At 41.2% G+C, this 17,300-nt stretch overlaps 1 protein-coding gene across 2 annotated transcripts in view; it reads right to left on the reverse strand.

The window, feature by feature from the left end:
* ANGPTL6 (angiopoietin like 6) overlaps positions 1 to 16,500 on the reverse strand; it is a 21,850-nt gene extending 5,350 nt beyond the window's left edge. Inside the window, exons 1-5 of one of the 2 annotated variants that reach the window (XM_026676153.2) lie at positions 16,087 to 16,500; positions 10,055 to 10,697; positions 4,698 to 4,884; positions 3,138 to 3,328; positions 2,152 to 2,422 (exon numbers count right to left, since the gene is read on the reverse strand). In XM_026676153.2, the coding sequence (XP_026531938.1) occupies positions 2,152 to 2,422; positions 3,138 to 3,328; positions 4,698 to 4,884; positions 10,055 to 10,630 (1,225 nt within the window). In that variant the 5' untranslated portion in view covers positions 10,631 to 10,697; positions 16,087 to 16,500. The remainder of the gene's footprint in view (positions 1 to 2,151; positions 2,423 to 3,137; positions 3,329 to 4,697; positions 4,885 to 10,054; positions 10,698 to 16,086) is intronic. The other variant, XM_087956935.1, reaches the window with a different exon arrangement.
* Between the last annotated feature and the right edge of the window lie 800 nt (positions 16,501 to 17,300).

The following is a 17,300-nucleotide window of genomic DNA, read 5'->3' on the forward strand; positions in this document are numbered from 1 at the left end:
TCATCATCATCTTCTTTGGGTTAGTGAATCAATTAATTTGGGAAACGATCTCACTATCATGAAAGTCAGTGTTCTCTGCCCGTGGGGCATTTGGAAGAAAACGCCCCGTGGCATATCCATGCGCGTGTAAGGGGAATCAGAAATCCCCACGTTCAACGCCTAGCACGGCAGAAGAGAAAACGCAGCTGTGAGCAAATACTGGGAAAACCTGATTGATCAGAAGGAAGGAGGCAAAAGAGGGAGGGGTGGTGGTGGACGGAGGTCCCACTGGTATTTGTGAAACACTCGGTCGGCAGCGCTTAAAGTCAACGTCCTTGCTCCCACCCACCCACCCAAAGCCACGAAGTCCCCCAATCGCGCAGCCCAGAATCGCCCTCCCCTCGGGGCAGCAAAGATGCCCGGCATTTCCCGAGACAAGAAGCTCCGCCGTGCAATGAAAGCGCCCTGGCTCTAGGCTCGTGGGCTCAGAAAACAACACGAGCCGAGGTGGCTTCGGCTCCGCTTGGCTTCGTTTCCTCAGCCCCAGCTGCTTTCAGTCCGCTCGGGAGGAGGAGGAGGAGGAGGTGGTGGTGGCGGCTCGCGTTGTTTTCTGAGCCCACAAGCCTAGAGCCTAGAGCTCAGAAAACAACGCGAGCCGTCGCCACCACCTCCTCCTCCTCCTTCCGAGCGGACTGAAAGCAGCTGGGGCTGAGGAACGAAGCTGCGGAGCCGAAGCCACCTCGGCTCGCGTTGTTTTCTGAGCCCGCGAGCCAGAGCCAGGGCGCTTCATTGCACGGCGGAGCTTGTCTCGGGAAACGCCGGGCGTCGTTGCTGCCCCTGAGGGAGGGCGATTCTGGGCTGCGCGATTGGGGGACTTTATGGCTTTGGGTGGGTGGGAGCGAGGACAGACGGAGTCCGCGAAGTGGGGCTTGCCTGCCCTTGCTGGCTGCCTCTGCTTCCTTAGGGGCGGGAAGGGGGCTCATCTGGACCAAGGGTGAGTCTCCCCTCAGTTTCCCCTGAAGGATCTTCCGTCGCTTTTGCCTTCTCCCTACGTCTTCCCTCTGTTAAAATCCCCACACACACACACACTTATTTTCGGGCGGATAGATTTCGTGTCTGAGCATTCTCACATGACGGTGGATCTTCCCCCCCCCTAAAAACAGTTAAAAAAGAAAAACAATATATCCTCATGCAAGAACTTTTCTGCTTCCGATTACCCCCATGCTTACAAGTTGCAAAGGAAACACGGAAGCAGGGAAGCGGCTGCCCAGCTCCGGAGCTCCACACCATTTTTTTTTTTCAGAGGGGAATCTCACTCGAGTATAAGCCGAGGGTTTTTTTTTTCCAGCACAAAAAATGTGCTGAAAAACTCAGCTTATACTTGAGTATATACGGTAATCATGGTCTTGGGAGCAGTTTCATCTCTTTGTACATTTAACAATCTGGGCTTTTCTGAATTAAAGATATGGAAAACACATACACATAATGTGTCATTTTGAAAAAATCAAGCTAACTCTTTGACCATTCTCTTCAGAGACAGAACAATTACCTTTCACAATATTCTATCCTTATGGTCTGCATGTTGATTTAGTTTAGGGATCAATGTGAAGTGACTTCCATATTTTGGCCACAAATTTATATTAATGATTCTAGATGGTATAGTTCTGCCTCTGAGTCCCATCACAACAGCTTTCTCCTGCTTTACCGTTGTGTGGAAGCAACCAGTGACATGCCTCATAGGCCATCAGGTTCTGATATCTGCCTTAGCCCAACTGGCTGATGTTGAACTGAAGCCTTCCTCACTGCTTTCATGAGGAAACAAATAGAAGGCTCCCACCCATCAATCTGAGCTCCAAGGAAAAAGAAAGGGATTAAAATACAATGAGTATAAAGCCTTCTCTATACAATTCATAGTGACATCCATAAGGCCCCCTTCTCCTATTTTCCCCACAACAATAACCCTGTGAGGTGAGTTGGACTGAGAGACAATAACTGGCCTAAGTCACCAAGCCAGATTTCATGGCTAATGGAAGATTGTAATTTACAACCATCTGGCTTCTAATCCATCTCCTTAAACATGATTACACCAAACTATTTTTTATCAATAGTCTTTCCTGCTCAGTTTTTGATGTGTCCTTCCGGCAGTTTCTGCCAACAGTAATGCCTTCTTACCTGAGTAAGCATCATGGTCATGATCAAGAGTAGTGAACTGTCGGCCATTGTGCCAGGAGAGAGAGTCTCCAGCACTGCCTTGATATTTTCCCAGCTGGAGCCGATAGAAGTCACTCTCGGGCTCCAGAGCAAAGGTATTGTATTCAGCCTGAGCCTGTCGCCCACTCCAGTCTTCCATTAATACACGCAACATATATGAACCCTGGTGGGTCAGCAAGTGAATGGATTCCAGGCCCAGCCAATGCTCCCCTTCCAGGTTTCCAAAACCATTCTAAGAAAAACACAGCAAGAAAATGATTAGCAAAGTGCCCTTAAGGCAGATGACTCTCTCTGGAATACTTCTGTAGTGGGAAATTAGGAATTTCATTCACAGAATATGCACTCATACAATGCCTGGACAATATCCAAAATAATCTGCCATCCGGGTTCAACCCCATCTCCTTCCTTTGCAAAGACATCATCTGGAATCTCTGGAGCCATCAGGATGCTTAAGAGAACATCCCTATATCCCTGGTATGCTAGTAAGGCAAAATGTGTATTTTTGGCTTAATGTGTTTTGTCTACCATGGTTTATAGCTTAACATTTTGGAAGAAGCCATCCATTTTGGCTTTCTCAAGAACTAAAGTACAAACAATCTTAGTCTGGATAACCCAATTCTTTCTCATTGGAGATAAATATAAATTTATATTCATTTTTCTATAATGATAACCAGGTCCCAAAGTACATATGCCTGAGTCTTTTGCTTTGAGGTTTGTGCATGCTACTTATAACCTTCCACTGAAGTTCAGTTTATGGGCCTGGCTCCTAGCTTCATCATGTATGGCTCTTCATCTCAGCCTTGCTGTGTGACTTCAGCTCTCTAATGCTAACTTCAAGTAAGCGTGCATCCTGCAATTCCCTCCACCTTACTGTACCCACAATTTGGGTATTCTTCCACCTCACAGCTCCTCTCTTTGTGGGGGCACAAGGAACCACATCCTCCAACCTTGTAATGCTGCCAGGTGGTAAAGAAATTGACTGATCCATCCTGCCGTCGCTGGATGACCGTCCAACCACCTCCATCGTATTCCTGGTCACACCAGACCTGGATGATACCCTGGGCATGAGCTGGTTGTAGCATGATGATGCCACTGGGTTGGCCATCTTGTTGAGCTGCTTGGCAGTCAGACCAAGGCCCTGCACAGGAAACAAAATAAAGCTTATTCCAAAACGACTGTTGTGACTTCTAGAAAAACACCACTTACTTTGCCTTGTGGCAGGCATGCCTTTAACCATAAACCACATTTTCCACAGAAAGACTCAGATGGAGGGGATGTCTCCTCTGCACCAAGGTCCTCCTATATACTAGGAAGCCATGCTCTGGCATTTAGGTCCTCGTCAGCTTTGAAAGCCTACCAACAAATCACTGGTTTCTCTTAGCAAATATTGTTTGATGCTCAGCCAAGCTAGACCATCTGATCAAGGGCTTGGATCTCCAAGATGAAAAGGATGGGACGTAGTTTCAGTGTAGACTGCAATCTTTTTTATTTTTATTGGGTTCTGGTCAACAGATGCTTTGTGGAAGGAGCAGGAGGCCCCATGAACAAGTAAGGGTGAACAGTATTGGGTGGGGAGAGGCTATAAAGCCAATACTCTGCATTAAGAGTATGAGTACTTCTTCTAAACTATAATAAGCTATTCATAGTGGTTTATAATTATACTTCAACTTTCAAAACCAAACTAATTTGAGGAATGGAAGATCCCTTACTTGGCAGTCTAAAAGTATACGAGGAATAACATGAAGCACTAGCAGTTTATATTTTGGGCCGGGGATAAGGAGTGCAGAAAAAAGTCGTGAATTGTTTACAACAGTGGCCCCCAACCTTTTTCGAACCAGGGACCGGTTTCACGATTATTTATTCTTCCACGGACTGGTACCTGAGTAACGTGAGACCACCGCCATCAGGACGGCTCTTCGTTCGAAGCCGCCCCCCCCCTTCGACGAAACTAAGGCGCAAGCACCCAAACGCCGCTTTCCAACTGAAAAACCGAAGCACTTTCCAACCAAAAACCCAGAAGCAACCAAAAACCCGGAAGCGCCGTCGAAACAAGATGGCGGCGCCCAAGCTTTGCGGCCCGGTAAAAAATGATCCACGGACCGGGACCGGTCCGGGGACCGGTGGCTGGGGACCCCTGGTTTAAAGAATACTTGGGATGTCAATGTTTTGTCTGCATGAACATCCCAAGATTTCTACATGTTACATATTAATCTGTATTTCACACAGATAAATAGTATTAAACTGTTCCTGGACTAATTTACTTCAAATTATGGGCGAACCCTACAGAAAATGAAATATAAATCATCATACAAATATCATATAGAAATGTAACTCAGGTTTGTCTCACTGGTGAGTGGAGAGGAAATAAAGGAACACTGCACCATCCTCTTTAGGAATAACTTTACCTCCCCGTTTGGGTGACCTAGGACCTGATTGCTTCCCATCATGGCAATAGACTGCTAAGCACAACTTTAGCTGTGTTTCTTGGCAGTTGTGTGCTCCCTCACCTGTAGATTTGGTGGGCCCAACAGCAGGGAGCAGGGGAGTGTCATCCAGTGGAGAGGGAGCCTTGTCAGACCGGTGCTGGGCAGATGCTGTCTGGTCTCGCTGGATGTCATTGATGGTGTCAAAGTGGCCTCTGCTTTCATTGGAGGTGCTTGCAGGGTTGTGAGATACCACTGGTACCAAAGGTGGCTGTGTGAAGAGGAGGAGCAATCTCATCCAACAATCATATCCTCAGGGAGCAACATCCAATTTAGACCATCTCATCTGAACTCTACAACTCTTACTATGCTGGTTTTGGGGGGGGAAATGTTTCCCCAGAAAATGGATGAGTCATGGATAAGGCAGACTTGCTATTGGCTGCTATGATACAACCAGTTACAGAGAGTAACCCATTTTTTTTTTATTTGTGGGGGAAGATGGAGCTACATCTGTAGAAGTCCATCCTTCCTTTGCCTGGTGCTCTCCACAATACATTTGGAAAGCATGAAACTGGTGAAGGCTAGTTTGTGAAGAAACCAAAAGGTCCCAACCACACAGCAGCAGTGCATTTGAAGAGCATTATGCCCCCATAGAATAGTTGTGTATGTTTGTTTCTAAACAATATTTAAGGAAGTAGATGATTCAAATGAAAGCAAAATCTGAAGTGTGGAGGGGGAAGACTTTTGCTCATCCCACCCTGGTGGTCTGTAAACAGATTAACTTGGAATGCCGCAAATGTGGGTGGTACAAATCACATCGGCTTTCACCCTATGATTACTGTCACATGGGCTTCCTGTGGGTTCATAGGAGTTGATGGATAACACAGTGCAACAACTTCTTTTGGATGGGGGCAATTTATTAAGAAAACATATGAAGGCTAATGGCACCAATTAGTCTTCCCCAGTCTAGCTCTGGAAGCAGAACTTACATTTAGCTATCTGTGTTTCAGTGTTTGCTTCCAGTAATGCTTCCACATGGTTTTTAAATCGCAGAGCGAACTGAGTATCATAATCTTAAGTTTTCTCTCACTGCATGCATGCTTGCAGCTATAATGTTATTTTAACGGTAATCTCCAAACAGTTATTTTGAATTGCTCAGGAAATGAGCAATTCTTCCCCAAACCCCAAAATTCTTCCCCAAACCCCAAAAACTTCAACCTTAGACTGTCTACTATTGACCTCACCCCTTTCCTAAGAGGTCTGTAGGGGGGTGCATAAGCGCACCAACGTGCCTACCGTCCCTGTCCTATTGTTTCTCTTATTCTTCTTTTATTTTTCTTATATGTACCCATTTCATGTATTCACAACTATGTATACACTTATACTTATTATCTTGTAAACTATTGGCAAATCAAATAAATAAATAAAATAAAATAATAAATAAATAAATAAATAAATAAGGAAAGGGAAAAGTATATGCTGGCCAGTGTCTATTCTCTGTCAACCCAGGAAAAGATTTCTGCCTTGGCTCTGGCATGTCTTTCCTTTTATCTTCTTCAGTCCCTCAAAGCAGTTGAGTAGAAAAAGCTCCTCTGAGCATCCTTCTTTTTGGATCTTCAGTGAGTCCAATGATATCCAATGGGTGGCTGGGGACCAATCAACAAGAATGGTGGCTGGTGCATTGTACTGCAAACCCTGTCCCTTCTAAATCTATACATGACACACTTGCAAAAGGTAGCAGTTTTAACTATGATGCTCCATCTGCTACCTTATTGATTTGACACTAGTAAAATTGCCAAGTAAAAACTTCCAATGTCATCTAACAGTTCTCTTTATCAGTCTTCTTTGGAATTGTTATCAGACACACAAGTCTTCAGTAGTATAACACTGCCGGGTCCAATTTAAGTTGATTAGCCTTGATTACTCTTCATTAAAACAACAAATCCAGTGTTTCCCAATCTTGGGAAAGCTTTCTCAGCTTTTAAGATGTGTGGACTTCAATTCCCAGAATTCCCCAACAATGTTGGAAGTTGAACTCCACAAATCTTAAAGTTGCCAAGATTAAGAAATTCTGATCTAAATGCATCTTATTTTAGATTCTTCCAGACATTACACTTCTTCTATCAAAATTCTCCTTCTAGTTCTTTCCAAATTTGTTTCTGGTGTTCTAAAAACTCTGTAAAGGCCGCTCAACTGCCCTTTCTTCTCCTGTGAGAAAGTGGGAAACTAAATTATCCATTCACTACTATGTAAACAGCCAGCAGGCTGCTGTGATTGAATGCAGGCTGTCACAATTACCATTTTATTTTCTCTGAACCTGGACTTATGCAGCAATGCAGCCCACCCAAAATTTCAGCAGGTAAAACTTTTTTCTTGCCAATGGAGATACAATTAGCTGTGAGAAAATCTTTCTGCACCCTTGCTCTTACGCTGGGCCCAAATGTCTAGACAGAAAAATATTTTAATTCAAACCATTATAAATATGGCCCTAGAAAATCCTGGAGTCACCTCAACACAGGTTTGAATTTTGCTCCAACCTCATTGAGTTCCTAGGTTTGATAAAGAGAGGGTGGTTGTTGCACAAAGCAAGGTTTGCAGTTGAAGCTGGAATAAAGTTGTCTTAAGAGCTGAAAATAAGACAGAGTTTAGGTTAGGTTAAGTTAGGATAGGTTTTCCTGTTATTTGAATTTCTGGCTTCCTGATGTACAAATCAGAGGTGGGATTCAGCAGATTCTGACCAGTTCTGGAGAACTGGTAGCAGAAATTTTGAGTTGTTCGGAGAACTGGCAAATACCACCTCTCACTGGAAATTTTACAGTATCCTTCCCCTGCCACGCCCACCAAGCCACGCCCACAGAACTGGTAGTAAAAAAAATTGAATCCCACCACTGGTACAAATGTGTAGCTTTTGAAGACATGAGATAAAGGGGTGCAAAAAACTTTATCATTCCAAGGTTGCTGTTAAGGCAGGGAAACACACTCATGCATTTGCACACATAAAGATAACCAAAATATTCCTCTGCAGGATTTTGTTTTAAATACCCAGGAGACTCCACGATCAGGCCTGGCTTGAATATATTTCTCATTCCATGAGAAAAATGGGATTCAGAAAAGAAATGGAAAACTGAAGATGGTTCTGTGAAAAGCAGAGTGGCAACTGCTGCAGAATGAAGAGTTGACAACTACAGGTGAAACTCGAAAAATTAGAACATCGTGCAAAAGTTCATTTATTTCAGTAATGCAACTTAAAAGGTGAAACTAATATATGAGATAGACTGATTACATGCAAAGTAAGATAGTTCAAGCCGATTTGTCATAATTGTGATGATGATGGCTTACATCTCATGAAAATCCCAAATCCACAATCTCAGAAAATTAGAATATTACATGCAATCAATAAAACAAGGATTGTACATAGAACAATATCGGACCTCTGAAAAGTATAAGCATGCATATGTACTCAGTACTTGGTTTGGGTCCCTTTTGCAGCAATTACTGCCTCAATGTGGCGTAGCATGGAAGCTATCAGCCTGTGGCACTGCTGAGGTATTATAGAAGACCAGGATGCTTCAATAGCGGCCTTCAGCTCTTCTGCATTGTTCGGTCTCATGTCTCTCATCTTTCTCTTGGCAATGCCCCAACACTTTTGAATGGCCTTTTCCTGACAATCCTCTCCAGGCTGCGGTCAGCCCTGCTGCTTGTGCACCTTTTTCTTCCACACTTTTCCCTTCCACATAATTTTCTATTAATGTGTTTTGATTACAGCACTTTGGGAACATCCAACTTCATTTGCAATTACCTTTTGAGGCTTTCCCTCCTTATGGAGGATGTCAATGATGGTTTTCTGCACAACTGTCAGGTCAGCAGTCTTTCCCATGATTGTGATTCCTAGTGAACCAGACTGAGAGACCATTTAAAGGCTCAGGAACCCTTTGCAGGTGTTATGGCTTAATTAGCTGATTAGAGTGGGACACTTTGAGCCTAGAATATTGAACCTTTTCACAATATTCTAATTTTCTGAGATTGTGGATTTGGGGTTTTCATGATCTGTAAGCCATAATCATCTCAATTATGACACATCATGGCTTGACCTATCTTGCTTTGCATGTAATGAGTCTATCTCATATATTAGTTTCACCTTTTAAGTTGCATTACTGAAATAAATGAACTTTTGCACGATATTCTAATTTTTTGAGTTTCACCTGTAGATTGGCTCTTTGACAATTTCTCTAGAAACAAGGAGAGGACTTGAGATCACCCACAAGTACCCCAGACAATTGCTTTTCATACAAGGAGGTTGCAAGACAGGGGTCTTTGGCAGGTTTAGAGCTCTGAGAGACAAGGGAATGGCATCTTTGTCCAAAGCAACTTGGTGTCTTTAAAAGGACACTGGTTTTACATACAGTATTTCCTTTTCTAATCACACTTTTGGAAATTCCTTGTTAATTAGTTTTCGGCTATTAGAAATCTTTGGATAGTCAAGCCTGAAAACACCAGGCAAGTTTCCTTCAATTCTTAGCAAAATAAATTTAAATACAAATTTAAGGACTTAAACTGTTGAGTTTTCCCCCCCAAAAAGCAGCAAAAGGCTAATTAAAACTTTGATTCTGGAAAGTTACAAACAGACTAACGATCCAGATGGATTTGAAATAGGGTTTTGAAATTATAAAAATCCTTCTCCTGGGAAAATACTTTTTGTTTGATTTAAAAAATAAAAAAAAAATAAGACTTTAAAAATGGTATACTAGAGGGAGCCAGAAAGAACTAAATAACACAAAGAGTTAAATTTAAGAGTGTTTGCCTCTGTATATAGACTGTATTTAAAAAGTGCTATAGAAATTATCTGACTTGATTGAGGCTGATTTGAAAATGCATTTTAAAATAACTTGTTACATTAATGACATGGAAAGAGATGTTATACCGGACATACACAAGAAACCAGCTAATGTTATAATAATTAAAAGGGATAAACAAATAATAAACCAAGAAAGTGACCTAGATAATTTCCCTATATTGGGTTTACAAAAGAGCCTTATTAAACGTATGAAGAAGTTTTCTGAAAAGAGACAAATAAGTAAATAAATAAATAAGATTCAAGTCTTAGGACATTATGTATCAAACATAAACAAACAAATATTGACTAAAGTTCAAGATTGTAAAAAGTAAAATGCAGGAATATAAAGTTGATTTTTTTTGATCAAGGTTAAAATAGATACATTGTTAATCCCTAATGGATTTTGCTGACATCAGGACTGAAACGAGGCAATTGTATGGGTTTGCTTATTTTCCAAGGAGAAAATATGATTTTACAAAATTCCAGTTTCAAATAAAAAAAACCAGCTACCATTATCCTCATAATCCCAAAACCTTGCTTCTTTCTACCCTTCCTTCCCTCTTGTCCTCTCTCTGGTTCCTGAGTCCCAATTCCCTCTGGCCAGTACCTGTGGGGGCACTTCCCTGCCCGTTCTTGCTTGCTGGCACTCTCTCTCTAGGCGGCTGATGAGGGCACTCTGATTGTTGACAAGGGCAGCCAAAGCATTGTACTTCCCCTCCAGTTGACGATAACTGGCCGCCACCCGTGCGGCTTCAGCAGAAGCATTGGCTACACGCCATTCCAGCAGAGAGGTCTGCACTGGCCGTTCTCGTCGTTGAAGGATCTCATGAAGCAGCTGAGTGTAGAGCTGGGTCACCCGGGCATTGACATTGCGGCTTTCCTTGCGTAATGCCTTAACCTCGCTCACCATGGCTCCATCTACCTCCACCAGTCGCCGTAGTTCATCCATTTGGGCCTGCTGTCGGCTCATCTGGACATGGAGCTCTTCCACCTCACTACGGTTGGGACCTGGAGGTTCAGGGGGAGGACGTACACTGCTCCAGCACACTGCTCCTGTGAACTTCTGTTGGGGCAAGATGAAGGTGTAGGTACATCTTGGTCCAGTGATTGGTTCAGGACCTGAGAGAATTGGCCGGGCCAGGCTCAGTAACAGCAGCACCAACACTGAGGACCAAGTCTCCATACTTGTGGGGGGAAAGGCAAAAGCCGCCAGAAGGGTGGATCGGAAACAAGTCCTCCTCTCAGAAGACCTACAAAGCAGAGGATGAACAACTTCAAACCTAGTAAGGCCTTAGCAGCAAAGAATGCACAATAAAACCACCTGTTTACACAAATAATACAAAACTTGCATTGGGCTTTCCCTTGGGCTTTTTCATTATCATAACTCATGAGAGGAGAAAACTCCACCTACTTGCATGTCAGCATTTGGAGCCAACCAAAAACAAAACTGATGCAAGTCTGACATGTGAGATGGCTCAATTTCTTGGACATCTCTCTTCGGTAAGTGAGAAGCAACCAAGACAGAAACTCTGAAGGGTGTTTCCATCTTACAAACTTCACGATTGGCAAATAGCCAGTTTAGATTTGGATCAACATTGCAATGGGGTTTGAGAGGGAAGGAGAGCAAGAGATAAACCCTGGACAGATGGGGCTTCTAGTTCCTGTGTAAACAGAGTATCCACTCCCAGGACTCTTGGGCAGTTCCATCTGGATTTTATCACAGCTTCTTTAACCCCCACCCCTTCTCATGCTGGCTTTCAAGAACAGAAGAGATTAAAATAGCTGCGGGTATTTATTGTTAGTAGTGGGAGAGTTGGAACCAGCCAACATGAGTACTTTCAGACAAGTCGGTTAAGAAAAGGACAGAAAATCATTACACTGTCTTCCACTCTCTGTCAGCCAGCTATTGCATAAAATTACTCAGAGTAAGTCTGAATGAATGCAAAAAGACACGAGATTCTTGAAAAACTCAGGAAGTCCTTGTAGGCATTAAATTTTTAGTTTGAACATAAAAGACTAAATGAACATAAGGTCTCAGCTATGAGAGCTAGTAGTTATTAACACCAGTGGGAATCTCCCATTCGCCAAAATAATTTCAAGCAATTCAGTCCAATTTTTTCCTCAAGATATATCTTGCAAAAGATCAGATACAAGCCAGTTACAGCTGTAATCCCATGCACTTGCTTTCTAAGCCACATTTAATTAGCCACACACTGCACAATAAAAGCCAAAAATGTGTATTTGCATTTAATGTATTTTACCTTCAGGTTTTTTAAGCATCCGCTGAGAAGGGACTGATCACTATTTAGTTTATATCTGAAACAGAATTTTAACACACCTTTCTCAAGTCGCCTTGAGGAAAATACTCTGAAACCCATACAGGTAGTCCTTGATTTACAACCATTCATTTAGTGACTGTTCGTTACAACAGCATTGAAATAAGTGATTTATGACATTTTTCATTCTTAACACCTTTGTAGCCGCCCCTTGCTCACATGATCTAAATTCGGCTATTTGGCAACTAGCATGTTTGTATGACAGCTACATTGTCCTGAGGTCATATGATCACCATTTGTAACCTTTCTAGCTGGTTCCCAGCAAGCAAAGTAAACGGAGGAAGCCAGACTCATTTAACAACTGCATGATTCACTTAACAACTGTGGCCAAAAAAAATGGGGCAAAACTCCATTAACAATCCTTTGTCTTGTTTAGCAACTGAAATCTTGGGTTCAATTTGGTCGTAAGTCGAGGACTTCCTGTATTTGCTTAGAGGAAAATTGCTCTATTGGTGCCATTGGCCAATATACTTCTTTCAAATATCAAAGGATTTTTTTTCTCCTCTTTCCAAAACTGCAGCACAGGAGCAAAAGCATTGAATTCCAGCCCTTCCCCTAATATACTTCTTGTCTCTAATTCCAGTCATCAGTTGTCATTAATTTGACAGTATTTTCATGGAAACATTACCTTATACATTAGATCATGTATACATTAAAGGGGAAGATGCATTTAATATTGCACCATTTAGCAGCTTTTCTTGAAATGTGGTCATAGGATCTCTTGGAGGGGTCCTCAAAACCTCTCAGAGGTCTGAGAAATCAAAATTATTTGCCAATCTATATTGAAAAATAATAGACACTAAAATCCCATCATGCAAATGTGAGAAGCACTAGTGGTAGTGTGAACATGTGAATTTTAAGTTTTAATATGATGATTATCAATAAATGTAAGCCATACAATCTCTTGGGGTCTTCCATCATTTTTAAAAGTGGGAAGGAGTGCTGAGAGTTTAAGAAATGCTGCTCTAAGACAATCTTTTCTTCTGCCTTTGGCATGAGCTTCCGAACCAGCTGCCTCCATGTTTCCAAATTCCTAACCTCAATTTGAATGAATCACATAAAATCTGTGAATCGAAGTGTAATAGATATTTGTTTCAATACACTGTATGGTACATCTATAGTTTTAACAAAATCCAGAGGGGAAAAGCACAGCATTAAGTATGTACTAAGTAATGTATTAAAGGCAGCTTTAACGTGAAGCTTAAAGTAAAGCATAGCAAGGCTGGAAATCAAAACATTATAGTGTCAAGTCTCACTTTGTTTCACCCATAGATCAACAAAGGTTGCAGTCCTAAACATACTTATTCGAGAGAAATAATTATTAAGTACAGTTGTATTTATTTTGAGGAATGTAAATAAAATTGCATTAATCTGGCTTTAGGGCTATAATAAATTTGAATTGATAGAAGAGAATATTTGTTGGGTTGAACTTTGCACTCTATGTATGTATATATGTAAAATGACAGCAAACTCCACTCCCTAATAGAACTCATGATGTTACCTAGTTTGTTAATGAAACATCTGCAAGAAAACAACCAAGCTCAGAGAGCACCAAGGACTCCATAAATTTGAAATGAATTCAAATTGTATTAAAATAATCCAATTTTGCTTGTCAAAAAACAGAAGAGGGTGCTTATGTGTATTGATAATAAGAAAGCATTTTTTAAAAAAAATCACATTATTCCTGTAAAGCACATACAGAGTATCATTGTCTTGAAACTGAATATTTCCTTCCAAGATTCTACATGAGAGTAAAGGTACCTCTTAAACAAAAGACAGTTTAGTAACATGATGAAAGGCAGTGGGAGACTTTTTGATTTAGTCTGCCTTAGGCATGAATCCAGCTACCTGACTTTTGGGCCAACCATTTTCTCTCAACCTAATGAAAAAGGCAATAGAAAACAAATTACAGTATGTTGTGACTCAACATCATCTTAAATAAGTTTCAGTCCAATTTTTTTAAAAATTCATAATAATGATAATGACAATGAAGTCTGTATGGTGGATAGCATCTGGAGAATATAAATTATTATTACCTTTATTGTCAGAGTACAGTAAAGTACAATAAATTGTAAATAATAATAAATAATGTACAGAGTACAAGGGAAAAAAGAAGAAGAAAAAGGGCAAAATTGAAAGACCTGAAAAATAAAATGATTGTACCAATAGTAATAGGGGCTTGGAGTGCAATTCCAAAACAACTGGAGCACCATTTGAACACCATCCACATTGACAAAAATCACCCTCAGTCAATTCAAGTGAGGGTACTTGGAACAGCTTACATCCTGTGACAAGACACTTGACACCATCAAGCAACAATATCTGGAAAGGAAAGGACTTGGAAATTGGAAAGGACTCGATATGTGGATAAAAATGCCTAATACAGTCTGAATATCTAGCTGATTTCTGTGATGAATCATAATAGAGGCAGTCCTCTACTTACAATAGTTCACTTAGTGACCGTTCAAAGTTACACCGCCATTGGAAAAAGTGACTTATGATCATTTTTCACACTTTCACACTTATGACCATTGCAGCATCCCCAATCATGATCAAAATTCAGACGGTTGGAAACTGACTCACATTTATGACAGTTGCAGTGTCCTGGCATCAAGCGATCAACTTTTGCCCCTTTCTGACAAGCAGAGTCAATGGGGAAACCAGATCCACTTAACAACTGTGTTACTAATTTAACAACTGCAGTGATTCATCTAACAATTGTGTCAGGAAAGATCATAAAAGAGGGGAAAACTCACTTAACAAGTTTTTCCCTTAGCAACATACATTTTGGGCTCAATTGTGGTCATAAGTTGACCACATAAGACTACCTTGAATCTACACATTGACAAAATTTCCATCTATCAATTGTAAAAGATTATACTCTTAGATTTTGCAAAGTTACTATATTGATGCATTACAACATCTTAGGTTCTTGGAAAGAATTTGATGAATATTAGCTAAAGAATTGGCAGCTGTGACTTCACATTGTTATGAACAGATAATAATAATAATTTATTATGTATATCTGCCTTCCATTATGCATGTTGAGATATTCTCTTTCACATATTTATAAAATGAACTGACCAAACTCTAAACAGACCTATAATTGCTACCCAAGGGAAATTTATTTAATTATTGTACCAGTGAGTTGTTTTCAACTCTAGCAATCCCATATATTTTTTTGCTGTCCAATAACTTGGTGGTTCTCAACCTTTTCTTCACCGTGCACCCCCTTTAAATATTTTTTGTGGCCATGGACCATGGTCACAGACCCCAAAGACTTAACTCAAGATATTAAATCATAACATTTCTTCAAGCTTTCGCGGAGCCCCTGTGATGACATCACGGGGCCCCCAGGGGTCTGCAAACCACAGGTTGAGAACCACTGCAATAACTTATATCCTGCCTCTTTTTAGGCACCTAGGTACCTGTAGGTAAAATAAAACCACGTAAGGCCATATAAAACAAAGGTTCAAATCACCACAATAAAACCCATTATATTGGAATCTAAACCACATTTTATGAGTCCTCCTTGAATTGGCTGCATCCATTTAACCTGCATCTTCAGCCCTGAATCCCTGAAGGAAATGACTTGACCTGAGGTATTCCAGAAAGAGCAATGTAACTTCATCGATATGCAATTAGGATGGATGGGTAAGGTAGAATTCCTTAGTGAAGGGCCTGCCCATTGAGAAGGTCAGACTCCTGGCTCCCTCTCCTTTGACCTTTCCTGAAAGATGGTTTCTCAGTCTGTATTCCTTAACCCACCTGTTACAGATGGGCAGACTGGTTCAGGTACAAATGTTGGTATCGGTTCAATAGTTTACTGTCATTTGAATTCCTACTTCTGAACAGAGAATTGAGCCTGTAGGATGTAGGACTGGGGAGAAGCAATCAACACTGTTACCAATCTGCCACCAACTCCATATGAGACAACACCATACAAGCAACGGCATGGAAGGAAGTGCAGCCAAGGACACTTTCAAGAGTTGAGTCTACGTCCTCATTGTTTGGATATGGAAAGCTAATTTCCTACTAATTAGTTTCATCTTACTCAATTTCATTTGGTGGTGAAGATTAAACAGCTTTGCACTCCCCCCTCCCACATACACAATGTTTTTAAACGGAATAGATTATTTCCTGCATAGACTGCTCCTTGTACACAAAGCTTCTCCGAACCAAAAGGCAAAAGGAATAAAAAATAACCTGCGTTAATAACCTTGGCCGTTTTTTTGAAATTGCTGGAGAAGGACTTCTGTGTAACTTGTCCTCTCAGTCTATTATTCAATGTCCCACTTCTTACCTGCGTGCTGGTCACCTCCACGTCCAAAATAATCCTGCAGCTGTTTCGTGGCGTGAACCCACGTCCTTTGCTGAAGCAGGGAGTAGAACCCTCTAATCCCAGACTTCAACCCCTCGGCAGACCCTGTCTGTCTCTCGCATCAATGCGCTCTGCCAGTGCCAGGAAAAAGTGTTAAATTCCTTGTGCTGCACACTGCAGACCATCAGGATATGATTTCCAGCTTCCTCTTCAGGCAGTCATAGAACTGTTTATAATAAGAATTAAAGGCACGGAGTGTGTTCCCTTCCCCTTGTTGCTCTCCAGATAGTTTGTCAAATTAACCCTTTTTCTGCATTCACATGATATTCTGAATTGTGGAGCAGGCAAATGGGCTGGGTTTTCACAACTTTTTCACTCTCTCTCATGTAACTAACCAAATGAGCACACTGCATAAAGATAGCCACTAGGTCATTAGATCCACTCCACTCCTCTACTCGTTGTAGAATACCTTATGCCACCAGACTTGAAATTCTAGAACTAGAAAACCTTGAATTACGCCGTCTTCGGTCTGACTTAAGCATGGTATATAAAATCATACATTGCAATGTCCTACCTGTCAATGAATACTTCAGCTTCAACCATAACAACACAAGAGCACACAATAGATACAAACTCATTGTTAACCGCACCAAACTTGATTGCAGGAAATACGACTTCAGCAATAGAGTGGTCAATGTCTGGAATACTCTACCCGACTCTGTAGTTTCTTCCCCAAACCCCAAAAACTTTAACCTTAGACTGTCTACTATTGACCTCACCCCTTTCCTAAGAGGTCTGTAGGGGGCGTGCATAAGCGCACCAACGTGCCTACCGTCCCTGTACTATTGTTTCTCTTATTCTTCTTTTATTTTTCTTATATGTACCCATTTCATGTATTCACAACTATGTATACACTTATACTTATTATCTTGTAAACAATTGGCAAATCAAATAAATAAATAAATAAAATACCAAGTGTAGCATATGGTATTTTTTAACTTACAATGGTGAACGTGATCAGACATTTCATTGCTATGTGATGCGGCCATAAAGTGTGCAGGAAGTGATGATCTGGGCAGGGAATTCCAGAGAAGGGTCATAACCACCATATGATAACTTTATAACTGGCCACTGAATGAATAGTAAGTCGAAGCCCTGAATGTAAGTAAAGATATGTTTGTGTACCCCTAGGCATC

This window comes from Notechis scutatus, chromosome 2 (genome assembly GCF_049901735.1).
Source record: "Notechis scutatus isolate UNSWTSFEM ecotype Mainland chromosome 2, rNotScu1.2, whole genome shotgun sequence".
In the NCBI taxonomy this organism is placed as follows: Eukaryota; Metazoa; Chordata; class Lepidosauria; order Squamata; family Elapidae; genus Notechis; species Notechis scutatus.